The sequence below is a fragment of the Acinonyx jubatus genome, chromosome F2 (assembly GCF_027475565.1).
Source record: "Acinonyx jubatus isolate Ajub_Pintada_27869175 chromosome F2, VMU_Ajub_asm_v1.0, whole genome shotgun sequence".
Classification (NCBI taxonomy): Eukaryota; Metazoa; Chordata; class Mammalia; order Carnivora; family Felidae; genus Acinonyx; species Acinonyx jubatus.
Genome location: NC_069394.1, coordinates 45,679,312 through 45,696,759, shown reverse-complemented (window position 1 = coordinate 45,696,759; position 17,448 = coordinate 45,679,312). Strand labels below are relative to the sequence as shown.

Sequence of the window (17,448 nt, the reverse complement as noted above, 5' to 3'; positions counted from 1 at the left end):
AAACAGAAATGAGCAATCTAGCTATGAAAAGACATGGTCAAACTTTCAATGCATGAAAAAAGCCATTCTAAAAAGGCTACCTACTGTATCATTCCAACTATATATGACATTCTGTAAAAGGCAGAGACAGTAAAAGATCAGTGGTGGCTGGAAGCTGGGGGAGTGGGAACAATGAGGGTTTTCAGGGCAATGTAAATACTACAATAATATAATGATGAATACGTGTCATTACACATTTATCAAAACCCACCACATGTACAACACCAAGAGTAAACCCTAATGTAAACTATGAACTTTGGGTGATTATGATATGTCAATGTAGGCTTGTCAACTTTAACACATGTGCCACTTTGATGGAGAATACCCTAAATGGGGCAGGCAATTCATGTGCAGAAATGAGAGGTACGTGGGAAACCTCTGTACCTTCCTCTCAATTTTGCTATGAACCTAAAACTGTTCTAAATAAAAATAAAACCTTAAATAAAAATAATTTACTAACACAGCATGGTGATGAGGAGGAGACAATGCAGGACAGGGGAAATTCACAACCTGGACAATTAGTCACTAAAAAATCAAGAATTAACCATCTGCAGAGAGCAAACAGTCAATGTAGTAAAAATATTTTGGTCATGAGGATCACCATCCCACATTTAAAAAAAATTTTTTTGAATGTTTATTTTTGAGAGAGTATGAGCAGAGGAAGGGCAGATAGAGGGAGAGACAGAATCACGAGCAGGCTCCAGGGTCTAAGCTGACAGCACAGAGCCCAATACAGGGCTCATACTCATGAACTGTGAGGTTATGACTTGGGCTGAGTCGGATGCTTAACTGCTGAACCACCCAGGTGCCCCTCACCATCCCCCATTTTAGAACTACTTTACATATTTTTTCTTCCCTTAGAGTCTTCCTTGGCCACATACATATTTCACAAAGTCAGCTAAGTAATGATTAAACAATTTTTAAAAAATTCTGATAACTGATTGAAACCACAAATGTACATGTTTCAACCTGCTACAACAGATGTTCTAAAATTATGATTCCTAGAACTTGCAATCTCAAATGCGCTATCTGCGGGCAAAAGCTGACTTAGCCAACAGGATGAAATGCAACCCACTGCATTACTCTGATTTTTCTAGATAAGTGACTTTAAAATTCTATTTACTTTTTTTTTTAACGTTTATTTTTGAGACAGAGAGAGAGAGACAGAGCATGAATGGGGGAGGGTCAGAGAGAGGGAGACACAGAATCTGAAACAGGCTCCAGGCTCTGAGCTGTCAGCACAGAGCCCGACGCAGGGCTTGAACTCACGGACCGTGAGATCATGACCTGAGCCGAAGTCGGCTGCTTAACTGACTGAGCCACCCAGGTGCCCCTTTATTTACTTTTAAAGTTACACAGAGAATAATGAAAACAATTTTAAGTGTTAAATTTTTTTTTTTTAAAAAAAGGGCATGAAGCCCAACACGACGCTTGAAATCAGACCCTGAGATTAAGACCTGAGCTGAGACCAAGAGTCAGAAGCTTAACCGACTGAGCTCCAGGCGCCCCTAAGAAAAATTTTTACTATGCCTTTTATCCTCTCCCTTTTAACAAGAATTCTCCCATATTTCACTCTTCTTTCAGCGTGAAAGGCAATTAACACTTCACTTACACACAAGGGCTCGTTTACGAAATTAGTATACACGGTAATGTTAACACTGGAAGATGGAGCCATACCCAGGCAAAAATGGTACGTACGTTCAACACATACATATGACTAAAGAGATGTGAGAGTCTTACTGCTTTCCAACGACATAAAATGATTTTTAAATTATCTACATACACCATTGTGTTATTCATACTTTCTTAATTCTGCCACAAATAGTGGTTTATTGTACCCAAAGATCAGTTAACTGTAGTTTAGTTCAATAAAGAGTGAACATTTGTTGGAGCACCTGGGTGGCTCAGTCTGTTAAGTATCCAACTCTTGGTTTTGGCTCAGGTCGTGATCTCACAGTTATGAGTTCGAGCCTCCTGTGGGGTTCTGCACTGACAGGGTGGAGCCTGCTTGGGATTCTTTCTCTCCCTCTCTCACTGCCCCTCCTCTGCTCACGCTCTATCTCTCTCAAAAATAAACATTAAACGAACAGAAAAGAAGCGAACATTTGTTAAACCTTGAGCCAGGCTCCTAAAGACAGGAGCGTGATACACCCTTTGTTTTCCCTGATGGCACTACCAGAGTCCTAACTTTAATGTGTCATTTTTCAGTATCTGGCTCTTCTACCAAGTGCCATAAAGACAAACTGTAATGCTTTTTGGCTCATCACTATATCCTCAGGTCTATCTTGCTTAATTCATGGTAGGCATTCAGAAATATTTGTTAATAAATAAACTGATAGTACAAAATATAAATTAAAAACTCATCTAATAAAAGTATAAACATCCCTCAATTTCCTCAATATATAAATTTGACCATTAAAATTCTGGGACTGGACAAAAACATAAAAGACTCAAATATGGAGAACTCTTAAATATGGGTTGCTGGAGGGGTTGTGGGAGGGGGAATGGGCTAAATGGGTAAGGGGCACTAAGGAATCTTCTGAAATCATTGTTGCACTATATGCTAACTTGGATGTCAATTTAAAAATAAAATTTAAAAAAATAATAAAATAAAATAAAATAAAATTAAATTAAATTAAATTATATTAAATTAAATTAAATTTCTGGAACTGAAAGGGTGCCTGGGTGACTTGGTCAGTTGGGTATCTGACTATGGCCCAGTTCATGGTCTCATGGTTTGTAGGTTCAAACCCTGTGTCGGGTTCTGTGCTGATGGCAGAGAGTGCTTTGGATTCTGTGTCCCTCCCATCTCTGCCCCTCCCTCACCTGTACTCTCTCTCTCAAAAATAAACGTTAATAAAAAACTAAAAAATTCTGGTACTGAAAAAATGTATTTTCATTTTCTTTTAAAAACACTGGGAAATTTGAGCCACTCAGTAAGACTGATCTTAAAAAAAAATACATCACTGTATTGTGAAGAATCTAACCAAATGCTAGAGTCATGTACAATACATATATATGTATGCATATGATGTATAGAAACAATTGATAATATAGTGATAAATAATACACTATGTTCTGAACTTTACATACCCAGAGAAGTCTTTTTCTCTTTAATAGTGTATGGATGAGAACAAGAAAGGAAACTAATAATAAACGTGAGAAAACTTGGGGCGGCTGTGTGGCTCAGTCTGTTAAGCATCGGCTTCAGTTCAAGTCATGATCTCAGTTCGTGAGTTCAAGCCCTGCAACAGGCTCTGTGCTGACTGCGCAGAGGTTGGAGCCTGCTTCGGTTCTATGTCTCCCTCTCGCTCTCTGCCCCTCTCCCACTCGCACTGTCTCTCTCAAAAATAAATAAACACTAAAAAAATTAAAACAAACATAAAGTGAGAAATCACTACTAAAAATCAGTATTTCTGAAGCAATACATTCTAGAAGTTTTAAAGCATTTCTGAGACTACAGTGATTTGATAGCTAGTAAAAACTTTGGAAAAGAGTAAATTAACTTGGGAGAGATCAAGGTCTCTGAATACTAGGCTACCACAAATATAATCTAATCTCCATTTTCTATAATGAAAAAATTAAAACAATTTGGCCCACTTCTATGGAAGCTTCAAGAGCTACAAATAGTTATGTTTTATTATATAGTAACTACTACATATAATTCACAAATTCTATAAAGTATTAATCTAGAAATCCTGACTTTCCCTATGTACATTCTATGACTTTTTAAATTCTTTACATCATCTTCAATAAATTTCATCTAACTCAAAGCACATCATCTTCATTTTTGTCTCAAGATTATCCAAATACAGAATTTTTCTCAATTCACATACAATTCTGGCCAAAAATACTGTATCTCAAGCCACAATGTTCATTTGCCCAACATCTGGATGGCTCTTTATTTCATTAGTCCCATAGGCATATGTTCATGATTTGTATAAGAACTTACTATACAGCATTCTTTTGGTGATCTTTAAAAGGCTTGAATTACACTGACATACACAACTTGTAAATGTGAGGTTTTATCGCCAGTAAAAAATTTCTGCTGTATGTTAAATTTCTTTGCCTTGAATTTTGATTGATTACATACAGTCAACTCCATAAACTTCCTAAACTAAGACTGTTTCAGACTAACATGTTTCTTGGGTCTGATATTTGATTACAAGCCAACAGCCTGTTCCTGTTTCTTGGATGTGGGCAGAAGACACAAGACTCCTGGGTTAGAGACAAAGTGAGCAGCAAGCCTCAGCGTATTTGTAGCATATCTCCTCTCAGACCAGTCCTGTGGGTACAGTATAAAAGGCACAAACAGTAAGTTGTGTTACAGGAGAGAGGAACACTGAACTTAAGAATCCACTCAGTTTCACAGCAAGCTATAAGGAGACCTGTTCTTTGTGCCTGGAGGGACATTACTTCTTCCCTCAAGGCTTCTCACTGCAAACCATGAGAAATGGTCTGGGTATAGAGGGTGGTCAGGGCCTTGTATTCTTGGCACATTCAGCAAGTTGCATATGAATGCATATACTAATTTTCTCCCAACAGTGTTTTCCCAAACACAATGCTTGTTATTTGAAATATAGTAACTGAGAGGGCACTCCACAATATGAGAGACTAAAAATTAAAACAAAAGGTAACTCCTTCTCTTTTCTAAGGGGTCATTTCTTAACATTCACAAAATATACAATATTTTAATGAGCTTCCTTTAACAAAGTATAAATAATCAAAATTCAGTACTTTTAAATGGAGTCTTCTAAAAATGACTTCATCAGCATTGGTATTTTGATGACAATACAGGCAAGTAAGATCTCACAAATCATGTCAGGTACATGAAGCTTAAACTCTGTCTTACTCTGAATAAGTAACAGTGCCAAGATGAAGACATAACCGCACTAAATAGAATTGTACTTTTTGTTAGGTTAAAAATATACTTCTCATTCAATTTTTTTTCAAAGTTTATTTATTTAGAAAGAGAGAGAGAGGGAAGGAGGGAGGGAGGAAGTGGGGCAGGGGCAAAGAGAGGGAGAGAAAGAGAATCCCAAAGCAAGCTCTGTGCTGTCAGTGCAGAGCCCAATGTAGGTCTCAAACTCACAAACCATGAGATCATGACCTGAGCCAAAACGGAAAGTCAGATGCTTAACCAAATGAGCCACTCAGATACCCCAAAACTATACCTCTTATTTTAAATCCAGTGATAATGCTGTTTCAGAACTAAGAGGTAGTTACATTTTATTAAAGAGCCACAATTTCATAAACCTTTTGTAACCCATCCTATTTAATATTTAAATTTAATCCTTTTTCTATTTGATAGTTGAGTATATAGTCAAATAAGACTTCAACAAGGATATCAGAATGGATCCCAATAGGTACACAAATCTAGTAAGGCAAAAAACTACATATTTTAAAATAATATTAAAATTTGATCAGTTGCCATTATCAAACATGGCTAATGTAAATGCTTTTCATGGTTAACAATGAATTAGAAATTACTGAATAACCTTATAGCTGAGAAGTTTTATTATAGTCATCTAAGTTAATAGAGTCACAAATTAAAGCCAGAAAAAATTACGACGAACCTAAATTCAAAAACAGATCCAGGTTAAACACACCTAAGTGAGTCTGAACAATAAGTAGAAATCAATGAATACCTAAAAACTTTAAGACCATAAAACATGTATTATCAGTAGTAGAAACCTATCAGACCCCTCCACTCCCAAGTAATACAGAATTAATAATTGTTTATTATCTGTAGCAAAGATCATTACTTATAGGATTTATTGGGTTCCCTAGGGAGGATCACAAATAGGCTTCAGGGAAAAAATGTGATTCTGTTGAAATACTTTGCAAGTTGGTAGTACGTAAGTGAAGTTTCTAGAGGAAAGACTAGTGTTTTGTTGCTCTCAGAGGGGTCTAGGATTCAAAAAAGGTTTTAGAATCATCTATTTTAATACCTAAGGACCTCTTTCTAGAGTCCAAAAACAATATATTATCAGTTAACCTCAATATAAAGGAAACCTCCCAAGGGAAAAATAAAAACAAGGAGAAATGTCTTTCAGTTACTTTTAAAAGCAGATACATAAAAAAAATAAAGCAGACACATATTATCAGATATAAATAGTCCCTAAAACACACACACACACACACACACACAAAACCTGTGTTGGGCAAAATAGTTTATGTAACGATATTTTACAAATACTAATACAATTCTTAACTTGCCTAACGTTTCAGATTTTTAAAGCCTCAAATACTCAAAGTTATCCTATAGAGATTCAGATGAGCTCATAAAGTATACCTATTATGTCATAAAGGCTATAATCTAGAGACATATATTTTAACCAAGCATGTTCATGTGCTAGGTTGACTAAAAACACCTACTCATTTTTACAGTCACCAGCAATTCAACCATGCAATCTGAAAATAAAAATCCAAACATCTTCCTCCTCAACTGTAGCTTTATATTACTTCAAAGCATCAGAAATACAATATATATGGTAGGTAGATCCTTTAGTCTGGTGGTTCACAAATTTAGCAGTTATCTAAAATCATCATCACCAGCATCATCATCATCATCATAAAAGTTACTACGGATCCTACCAGATATTATTGCAATTAGGAACATTTCTTTTAACAAGCACCTATCATGGTGCCAGGCAACATCCTCAGACTCTGTATACTCTATTACTTAGAATAATGCCACTCCTAAATACTTAAATACAGGACAAATATTAATCTCATTTTTCAAAGGAGGTAACTGATGCTCAGAAGAAATAAGCTCATTCGCAAGGCCACAGTGCTATTAATAGTCTAGCCCAGGACTATGTGACTCCACAGAATGACATTGCTGCACCACACAGTTCCAGGGGTCCTGCATACATGATGCCAGGCACTGGAACATGTGGCCTCTGGACTGTACCTCTGTGCCATTTGCTGTCCTTCAACTATTTTGTTTAAATACTGGCATATATGGGAATGCACGCTGGTGCAGCCACTCTGGAAAACAGCATGGAGGTTCCTCAAAAAACTAAAAACAGAACTATCCTACAACCCAGCAACTGCACTACTAGGGATTTATCCAAGGGATACAGGTGTGCTGTTTCAAAGGGACACATGCACCCCCATGTTTACAGCAGCACTATCAACAACACCCAAAGTATGGAAAGAGCCCAAATGTCCATTGATGGATGAATGCATAAAGAAGACGTGGTATATATATACAATGGACTATTACTCGGCAATCAAAAAGAATGACATCTTACCATTTGCAACTACGTGGATGGAACTGAAGAGTATTAGGCTAAGTGAAATTAGTCAGAGAAAGACAAAACTCATATGAATTCACTCATAAGAGGACTTTAAGGGACAAAACAGATTAACATAAGGGAAATAAAAATAATATAAAAACAGGGAGGGGGGCAAAGCATAAGAGACTCATAAATATGGAGAACAGAGGGTTACTGGAGGGGGTGTGGGAGGAGGAGATGGGCTAAATGGGTAAGGGGCATTAAGGAATCTACTCCTGAAATCATTGTTGCACTACAGGCTAACTAATTTGGATGTAAATTAAAAAAAATAAAATTAAAAAATAAATAAAATACTGGCATATATGTCACATTTGTTTCACTCACTGAGATTGAAGACAACAAACCGTTCTTTACATACTAACAAAAAAAACTTTGTAAAATTGAACACTATATCCTGAAACAGTCTTTAAGAGTTTTTATGTTTTACATTTATATGTTTTATAATTTATGTTAAGACTACATAAAATCAGTGCTATCACATTCTGTACATCATATTACATTTAAAATGCACAATACAGGAATTTCCAGGCTGGTGAACACATGAAGGTACAGGGAGGGTGGTGCACCTGGAGAGGGCGTGCAAGCTCCTTGCCCTTTCCCCATACCTTGCCCTGTGCATGTCTTCATCTGGCTGTTGGTTAGCATCCTTTAACATATCCTTTAATAAACTAGTATAAGTTAAAAATATATACATAGGATATACCTTTCAATTTGTGGAGGCTGTTTATTGGTCTTAACTGCTTTAAGAAATTCAGTAAAATATTCTGGCTTTACAATCGGACGTCCACAAATGAGTGCACATATTGTCTGAAAAGAAGAAAACATATGTGAATACATACACTCATGTTCTAGCTTTTCTTTTTTTTTTTTTTAAGAAACTACAAAGGGGCTGTTCTATTATGTTTTCCCTTTCATCTCTCTAAATTTATAAAGGAGCCACAATCTATAAAATTCAAGTCAATATTTGGCCACTAACTTAGTTTTAGTAATACAAATCTCTATAGAATGACTTGATTTTAAGAAGCCACCAATTACAATATTAATTTAAAAACTGCTTTGGGGAGGGGGGTGCCTGGGTGGCTCAGTTGGTTAAGCATCCAACTTCAGCTCAGGTCATGATCTCATGGTTTTTGAGTTTGGGCCCTGCATCAGGCTCTATGCTGACAGCTCAGAGCCAGGAGCCTGCTTCGGATCCTGTGTCTCCCTTCTCTCTGCCCCTCCCCTGCTTGCACTCTTTCTCCCTCTCAAAAAATAAACATTAAAAAAAAATTAAAAAAAAAAACAACCCTGCTTTAGAGAAGGCAGAACATAAGATATAAATCAATTTTAAAATGTATTCCAATTTAAAAGACATTAAATATTAAAAAGTAGATCGTAGGACTAAGTCTATCAAGTACCCTAGAGATAAATATGAGTTTTAAGACCTTTCCTGCCTAAAAAAATGCCTTTTGAACAGATTGTAACTATGGATTCAAGTATTTTTGAGAAAGTAAATAAAAGTAACAGTTTGGGGAGGGATAAAAGCTCAAAATATATGGAGATCAGGGAGGGTGAGGGTGGAGAAACCGCAAATAGCAAGTGAACTAAACTATCAACATCAAATATATCAAAACCTGAAAAAGATTAGAAAATACCACTGAATATAAAAATCAAGATTCATCATAAATTTAGGAAATAATCCAACTGAAAAATTTCTAAATATGTTTCTAATAACAAGAGGTAGTACTTAAATATGAGCAAGCAGCTTAGGGTGTCTCTCAAGAATGAAATCTGAATACACCAACCTCAAATGTGAGTGAAATAACTGACTTCTGGCAGGAAGCAGTGATGTGCAACTCACACTGGACTGAGTAAGCTCCAATACATGTGATCCTGGGCAAAGGATTTAATTGGTCACGCCTTAGTTTCTTCTTCAGAAAATAAAAATTGAACTGAATGTTCCTTAAGTTTCCTTTGGGTTCTGACATTTAATGATTTTAAAAATAGAAGGTAACTTGTACTTTTGGATACTTTACCCCCAAAAGAATACAATAACTAGGTTTTCTCTTTTGGCACATGACTGATCAAAAGTATTTGAAAAAGGACTGCTCTAAAAGTCAATGATGGTGTATATCCAGTGACTCTCTAATAACCGCTGCCATTAGTATCCCACTCACTGGAATAGTGTGTACTCTGGTGAATGAATGCTAGTTCCAGGTCTGTCACAGACTCAGTAAATCTCTCTCAAGACCTTCCAACTGCCTTTGCTCTTATTTCATAACCACCAAGTGAGTGCATGACTACCTAAGTTTCACTTCTCAGGTACCTTAATACCCCCAAGAGGCTTGTGTCCCCTTAATACCTTCAAGGAAGTCCACACATAAATACATGGTCACTATAAAGGTGCATCCTTACGGTAAGCTAATAAATGGACATTTTGATTTACTAGCATAAATTGGTACTCAGGAGGTTAATCACTCTGAATTTATAAATCGATTTCATAAACTTGCAAAGATGGAATGATCCTTGATCAGAGATAACCCCACCAACATAAAAGTTTAACCTGAGGTTCAATCTAAGCAACAAGTCTTTCTCTATGATACCCGTTTAGCTAAAATACATATATTCTAATTACATTAAATATTAATGGCTTTTTGCATCTAATAAAGGAATCTAAATATTTTTTGCTTTTCACTATAGATACTAACCTAAAACAATCCCACATTATCTATAGTCAACCTGTTTAAAAGGAGACAAATCACCTCCCAATGTCATTCTTCAATTAGCTTTGGATACGACCAAATCTGATGAAGATGCAAAATCTGAAAACACACCAAAATGTATCACTGCTTTAATGAAGAGTTGGCATCTTCTAATGGTGTGTACCTACATACATGTCTCTAGATTGTGAAGATAATATTAACTGATAAGAACTTAGAAAGTCTGTGATTAGGGCATTATACAAAACAGAAACTAAGTAAGAGAGCATGAGACCATGAGATGAGCTGGAGGAAGACAATCTGACAGAAGAGACTAGAGATGCTAACTTCAGAGACTGGCAGTTGACTTCCATCGCTTTGCTTTTAGACTGAAGATATCAACTATAAACTTATTGGTGAAAAGTATACCATATTATATTTCAGGTTTTGATTTTAAAATGCTAAATCAAAACCTGAAATATAATTTTATGTGCTTTCGCTTGTCTCAAATAATAAACAAGTTACCTGAAAAGTCATTCTAGCCTATATGGTATACAAACGCATGGATTAACATATATAAATCCACAACTAACAGCCCTGATAATTGTAAAGTAAACGGCTTGTATATAGTGGGAGAGTAAGCTTAAATTCAAGAACTTATTTTAACATAACAACAAGGCATTCAACCTACTTTAATGGTAACTTTGACTGATATCATGACAAGATGAGTACATTCTTCTGTCCAATTGTTTACAGTAAGTCCTCCAAGTTGCAATATAGCTTGATTTAAAGCAGTTTTCCCAGAAGCATCTAAACAAGAAGAGCATGCAACCAAAGCCTCATATTCTACTCTGTAAATGAGAATAAGTTACATAAAGTTGTATTATCATAGCTCCAGAAAGGGCAACTTATAGTACTGTAAACTTTAAGCTCATGTCACATTGTGTCATTTTAACTTTTACATGTTATTAAACTTCCTAATTTATTAAATTATCACTTCCTAAGTCTTAAGTTGCACTTAGGAAAAACAATGATCAAAGTTAACATTATGCTTTCATTGATGTGGAATCAAACAAACGTAGCTCCCATTAAGGTCCTCGGAGACCAATCACACTCTTATTCACCCTTGGCACTACCTATGATTGGCAAAGCGCACTAACCACACATGATGCAAAGTTCACTAACATGCTAGGAAGGAACTAAATTAGACGGTTTTCAATTTATTATCTATAAATAACGTGTCCTTTAAAATTTGAGTAGTGCAAAGCAAAGCCATCCATTTTTAGTATCAATTAAAAAAATCCTTACCTGAATTTACTTTCAAACACTCCAAAAGTAACTCTGTCCCCGGTCTTCAAAGCTTGGGAAAAGCCATTCTGCATTTTTTCCTCATTAACAAAAGTACCATACTTAGAATTATCTTTTATTGTCAATATAGGAATTTCATCTGTTTCACTCTGGGGGAAAAAAAAAATCAATACCTAATTTAAAGTCTTTTACCGCTCAGTAAATATAATTCTCAGGGGGGAAAGGTTTCAAAATAAAACTGGTAACTTCTGAATAGGTAATTGATAGATGGCTAACTTCCTAACACATTAGGCAATAGTTATTGTTTTGGTTACCTGCATAGAATCATCACTCAGCTAGAAATTAATGGCAAATGTCTTAATTCCAGGATCACCCCTCTTAGAACATGCATTTTTGTAAGTCAGTGGAGATTTTTCTGACCCCTGAATTTCACACATTTGACAATTCCTTGTTTTCGTATAGTCTGTTTCACACATGACAGCTTCGTTCCTAAGGGTTTTTTTTTTTTTTTTACATTATCAAAATAACATAGTAAAAAATGGTCCAATGAGAAAAGGGTAGAGTCTCTAACCTGCAGTAATAATTTTATTTTCCCTTTAGGAATTTTAACAATAATCTTCTTCTATACCTAAAAGAATACAGACACAAAACCTAAATATTACTGAACAGATACAGCATTTGATACATAGTCTTTGCTCAAGATAATGGCTTTTCTTCTTCTTATCACCAGCATTATCATGAGCGCATATATATATATATACATGTATATATTTATATATGTTACTTTCAACACCCAGAGTTGTAATTAAAACAACTAACCAAATAAAACAAACTGAAAGCCATTCAGAGGAGCTATGGGACATAAGCAACAGCTGTTTTTCCTAATAAAACAAACCAATTCCCACTGTGAAAACCTACATTATATGGGAAATGCCTATCTTCACATGGCTTACGAACTCTTTAAATAAAACAGGAGTTCTGACTTCGGCTCAGATCTCATGGTTTGTGAGTTTGAGCACCGTGGACCCTGGAGCCTGCTTCGGATTCTGGGTCTCCTTTCTCTGTCCCTCCCCACTAGTTCTCATTCTGTCTCTTTCAAAAATAAACATTTAAAAAAAAAAATTTTTTTTTTTTAAATGTTTATTTATTTTTGAGAGAGAGAGAGACAGAGCATGAACGGGGGAGGAGCAGAGTGAGAGACAGAGAGGGAGACACAGAATTCGAAGCAGGCTCCAGGCTCTGAGCTGTCAGCACAGAGCCCGATGCGGGGCTCGAACTCACGGACCGTGAGATCATGACCTGAGCCGAAGTCGGGTGCTTAACCGACTGAGCCACCCAGGCGCCCCCCACCAAAAAATTTTAAATAAAGCAGGAGTGTGACAGTCTGTCACTGCTTCACTGCCAGGCTTGGCACATTGATGGACACACAGTAAACACGTAATGTTCATCAAGTAAGTATAAATGTGTTCTACTTCCTTTGACTTTCTAAATTACTACAACAGAGTAAAACATGGGAACAGAAACTTCAAATATCAAACTAAACGAGTATCATTTTTACGACTACCAAAATGTTAAGTATTTAACATTTAAAGAACACCTTTATGAAATTAAAAATCCTACAAACTCTCTCACATACCCACCAAAGTAATCCTGTAATTTCAACTCCCTTACTATATAAACTAGTGAACATACCGGCATGGTTACTGAAAAGTAAGCAGTTAACACAGCATGATTTCGACTGATTGACTGATCCCCTTCAATTAGAATGCCACAGTTTTTCCTTCCAACAACGTATTCAACACCAGTCAACAGTCTGAATGGTTCTATTAAAAAAAAAAAAAAGTAAATGTATAGACACACATCCAGATACACATATATATGCAGGCAAATACTTCAATATTCTTATTTTACTATTTAAATGTTAATAATCAACTTTATATAAATCAAACTTGGGTTTTCTGATAAAGTCTCACTGAAGAATGCAAAAGATTAGATAAATGGAAAACTCTAGAATTTTCTAAAGAGTAAACAATATTGAGCAGTGTCAATGCTTGCCCAAATTAACTTACACATTTCATTCATTACCCAACAAAAATCCCAATACTACGTCTGGAACCTGATAAATAGATTCAAAAATCCACTGGGAAATAAATGTAAAAAACTGTCAAGAAAAATATGAATATTACAGAACCTCCCCTACCAGATGGTAAGCTATGTCATAAAGCTATAGTAATTAAAATGTATGGTATCAGGAAGAAACAACATAGATCAATGCAAAATTCAGCCCTGATTTAAGTGTGTATTTGGGGGGAATTTTGTTTTTACGTTAAAGATAGCATTTCAAACAAGCGGGAAAATGTTATTAGTTTTGTTTTGTTTTGTTAATGTTGCAATCACAAATTATGGGTTGCAACAGCATTTTGTTGGAAGCTAGTAAAGTTTTTGTATGGGAACCCAGGAGTCCATCACCAGAGTGGTAGGGTAATTAGGGCGGATAAACTCGCCTAAAGTCAAGAAGAATGCTGGCCAATGATGATAGAGGCATTTTTGTACTGCTACCTACCTTGGCTACAGGAACTCTGAGAGCCAGCCACAGGGCACGGCTGTTCTTGGAAAGCAACTGAATCGTACTCACCCACCAACGGCTTACGTTCTACGTCAGCACGGCTCCAAGTCCACGGTGATGCCTTCATCTTTAGTCTTTATAGTACTTACTTTCCTAACCATTCGTTTTGGCCTTCTTCACACACTGTCAGTAAACTGAGGTAGGTCTTTGGCCCATCATAATGTTGCCTAAGGGCGACACCTAATCATAGGCTACAGCCGCTTAACAAGGACTCGGACACACCAGGCAACCAATTAACGGGACATAACCACCTGCCATGGCTGAAAATACACGGCAGAAAAAAAAAATCTACTTTGTCAGTTCTGATGACAAAAAGGGCTCTAAAACAAAACTGAAATTACGCTTTCCTGTGGTTGCCACTTATCCGAGTCATGGCCGGTTTTTCCCAAGATTGAACAATGCGCTCGAGACAAAGTCATCTGTTGCCATCACGCGGTCTAGCCTGCGTTAACTTCATTCTCGTGTTTCAGGCAAAAGCTCGCAACACTAGAGGACGCAACAAGTGGCCGGCCAAGGCTCAATTCGGCAGGGCCTACAAGGCGGGTCAGAGCCGGTCCCAACCCCCGACCACTAGACGGTAGGCCGGGTGAGGGACGCCAACGCCACTGACAGCCCCTGAGCCCCACGCCCCCTCCACCGCGCACGCAAAAGCCGCGTTCAAAAGCACCGCGCTGCCCGGGAAGACACCGCGGTCCCCACACCCCGCTTCCGCAGCCTCCCGGGGCGGGAACGAAGGCGGCGCCGCAAGGCGGGGAGCAGGCCAAGAAGAACCGGAAGCATCGCTCCTCGGGGCCCCTCTCCCCACGGCAACTGCTCCCGGGAAAACAGTCCCGGGGGAATCTCCCTTCCGCCCTTACCTCGGGCCGGGCCCGCCACGGGGACCAGCTTCCACATGGGTCCGGGTCTTCTGGGGGGGGGGGGGGGGGGGGATGGACGACGTGCGGAAGCGTAACAGCAGCTGACCGACGTGCGCGGCCACAGCTCCCGCAAACGGCGTGGACTCCTGGACGTGCGCGCTCCCGGGAGCCGGTCCGCCTAGGAAGAGGAGGGATAACCAGGAGTGCGACGTGGGCTGCTAGTCGCCACCTGGTGGTGAAGGGATTGAACAGCGCAATCTGTATCGAAATGTGCTGTATTAGGTTACGAAGTATGGATCCCATTGTAAATAAGATTATCTAACCTTTTGTGATTGTGAATGGAAATAATTTTAAAAATTAGCTACAAAGCAACCTTGACATAGTAACCAATCATGTAATTTCATGCATTTGCGATTTCTTAGATTGCAGTCATTCCTTTGTATGGATCCAAACGATGATGATAATTATAATGAAGATAAAGATTTTACCTCGCGTCAACTCATTATTTTTGCCCTTATCCAAGCCTTAATCAACTTCTCCTAACTTCTCTACTTCACAACATTACCCTTCCATCTAATCAGGAGCTAAACATTGGGGAGTCTATGCTTCCTTTTCATTTCTACTTGAACCAAACTGGTCCAAGCTCTTAATACTCCAGTAGCCCCCTAATTCTTCACCACCCATCTCCTGCATAAATCCATTCTATATCTTGCACACTACAAAATAAAAATCCTAAAGCACGCTTGGGATCATATAATTTCTGGTTTTCTAAAGCATTTGTAATGAGAAGGAAAAAAATGTTACTTTAAGAGGCTGGTTTATCAATCTCCATTATAAACATAGATGCAAAAATCATAAACACAAAATTAGCAAATTTAACCAGGTGGTATATAAAAAGGATAATCATGACTTAGTGGGGCTTATTCCAGAAATGGAAGGATGGGTATTTGGGGGAAAGTCCAATATAACTCATCAGAATAACTGGGGGGAAAAAAAAAGAAAATTCATATGATCATCTTGGTAGTTGTGGAAAAAAGAATTTGATAAAATTAAACATTTGCTCATGATAAAGACTCTTAGAAAAATAGGAATAGAGGGAACATCCTTGATCTGATAAAGGGCATCTATGAAAAACTACAGCTTATGTTATACTTAAATCATTGAATGTTTCCCCCTGATGTAAACAATGAAACAAGGACATATTTGCTATTACCACTTGTTTTTAACTTGTTATTGGATGCTCCAGCCAATGCAATAAAGGAGAAAAATAAAAGGCATATAGATCAGAAAGGAAGAAATTACACCGTCATTCATAAGACATATGACTATATACAGTTAAAATCTAAAAGAATCTATCAGCAACTTAAATTAATAAGTGAATTTAATAGGGTCACTGGATACAATGACTATATACAAAATTTAATTGTATTCCAGAGAATAAATAGAAAATGACACATAAAGTATACAATCATAATAGTACCCAAAGTCATCAAATACCTAGTTATAAATCTATAAAAAGATGTGATACAAAACATTACTGGCTGCAAAACATTGACAGAAATTAAATACTAAATAAATGCAGCTATATCCATATTTATGGATTAAAATGTCATTTCTCCTAAAACTTATCTATAGATTCAAAGCAATTTCAGTAATGTTCCAGAAGATTGTTTGAAAGGAAATTGATAAGCAGATTCTAAAATACATATGGAAATTCAGAGGCAGAGAATATCCAAGGTAATTTAAAAAAAAAAACAAACAAAAATGGGAGTACTTTCACTGCCAGATATTAAGACCTATTAAAAGGTTATAGTTATTAAATCAGTGTTCTATTGGCACAAAGATAGAAAATAGGCAAATGGTCGAGAGAGAGAGAGACCTAAAAAAGATGCACACATGAAAGGTAATTTGCCTTTTCAAAGGTGATACTGCAGAGCAACGTAGGAAGTTGTTTTTTCAGAGGGAGGGGTTCAATAAAAGAACTTGGGGATATTTATCAACACTACAGAAGAAATGAAGGCTGACCACCTTCCTTACCAACAAAATACAAAAAAAATCAATTCCAGATGGATCATAAGTCTAAATACGAAAGTAAAATAGTAAATATTTTTATAAGAAAACATGACTGAGAAATAGACAAATATTTCTTTTTTTAATTTTTTAAATGTTTTTATTTATTTTTGAGAGGGGGGGAGGGGCAGAGAGAGAGAGGGAGACACAGAATCTAAAGCAGGCTCCAGGCTCTGAGCTGTCAGCACTGAGCCTGATGCGGGCCCTGAACTCACGAGCTGTGACCTGAGCCAAAGTCGGACACTTAACTGACAGAGCCACCCAGGCACCCCATGGCAGATATTTCTTAAACAGGACACAAAAAAGTATTCTCTGGAACCCATAATTCTTAAATTTTACTGATTTGGTGGATCCCCAACAATTCGTAGGGTTTTTCTTCTTATTCTTCTGGAGTAAACATGTTTCACCAAGGCCTCCAATTTTTATCAATCTAACTCGATTAGCATAATACCATCAATGCGGTAGACCAGTGTTGTGTTTTGTGAGATATCCAAACATTTCAAGTCTCTTAGGACTATATTATGACAGAGGGTAGAAAAGACAACATAGCCCTGGGGGAAGACTAT

At 37.1% G+C, this 17,448-nt stretch overlaps 1 protein-coding gene across 4 annotated transcripts in view; it reads right to left on the bottom strand.

Annotated features, from left to right (window-relative positions):
- The window catches only part of NBN (nibrin), a 51,210-nt gene extending 36,225 nt beyond the window's left edge, over window positions 1–14,985 (bottom strand). The window contains exons 1-5 of one of the 4 annotated variants that reach the window (XM_027064265.2): window positions 14,813–14,985; window positions 13,022–13,152; window positions 11,330–11,478; window positions 10,713–10,872; window positions 8,047–8,150 (exon numbers count right to left, since the gene is read on the bottom strand). In XM_027064265.2, the coding sequence (XP_026920066.2) occupies window positions 8,047–8,150; window positions 10,713–10,872; window positions 11,330–11,478; window positions 13,022–13,152; window positions 14,813–14,849 (581 nt within the window). In that variant the 5' untranslated portion in view covers window positions 14,850–14,985. Of the gene's footprint in view, window positions 1–8,046; window positions 8,151–10,712; window positions 10,873–11,329; window positions 11,479–13,021; window positions 13,153–13,892; window positions 14,775–14,812 lie in introns of those variants that run through there. The other 3 variants (XM_053208078.1, XM_027064267.2, XM_027064264.2) reach the window with 3 other exon arrangements.
- Between the last annotated feature and the right edge of the window lie 2,463 nt (window positions 14,986–17,448).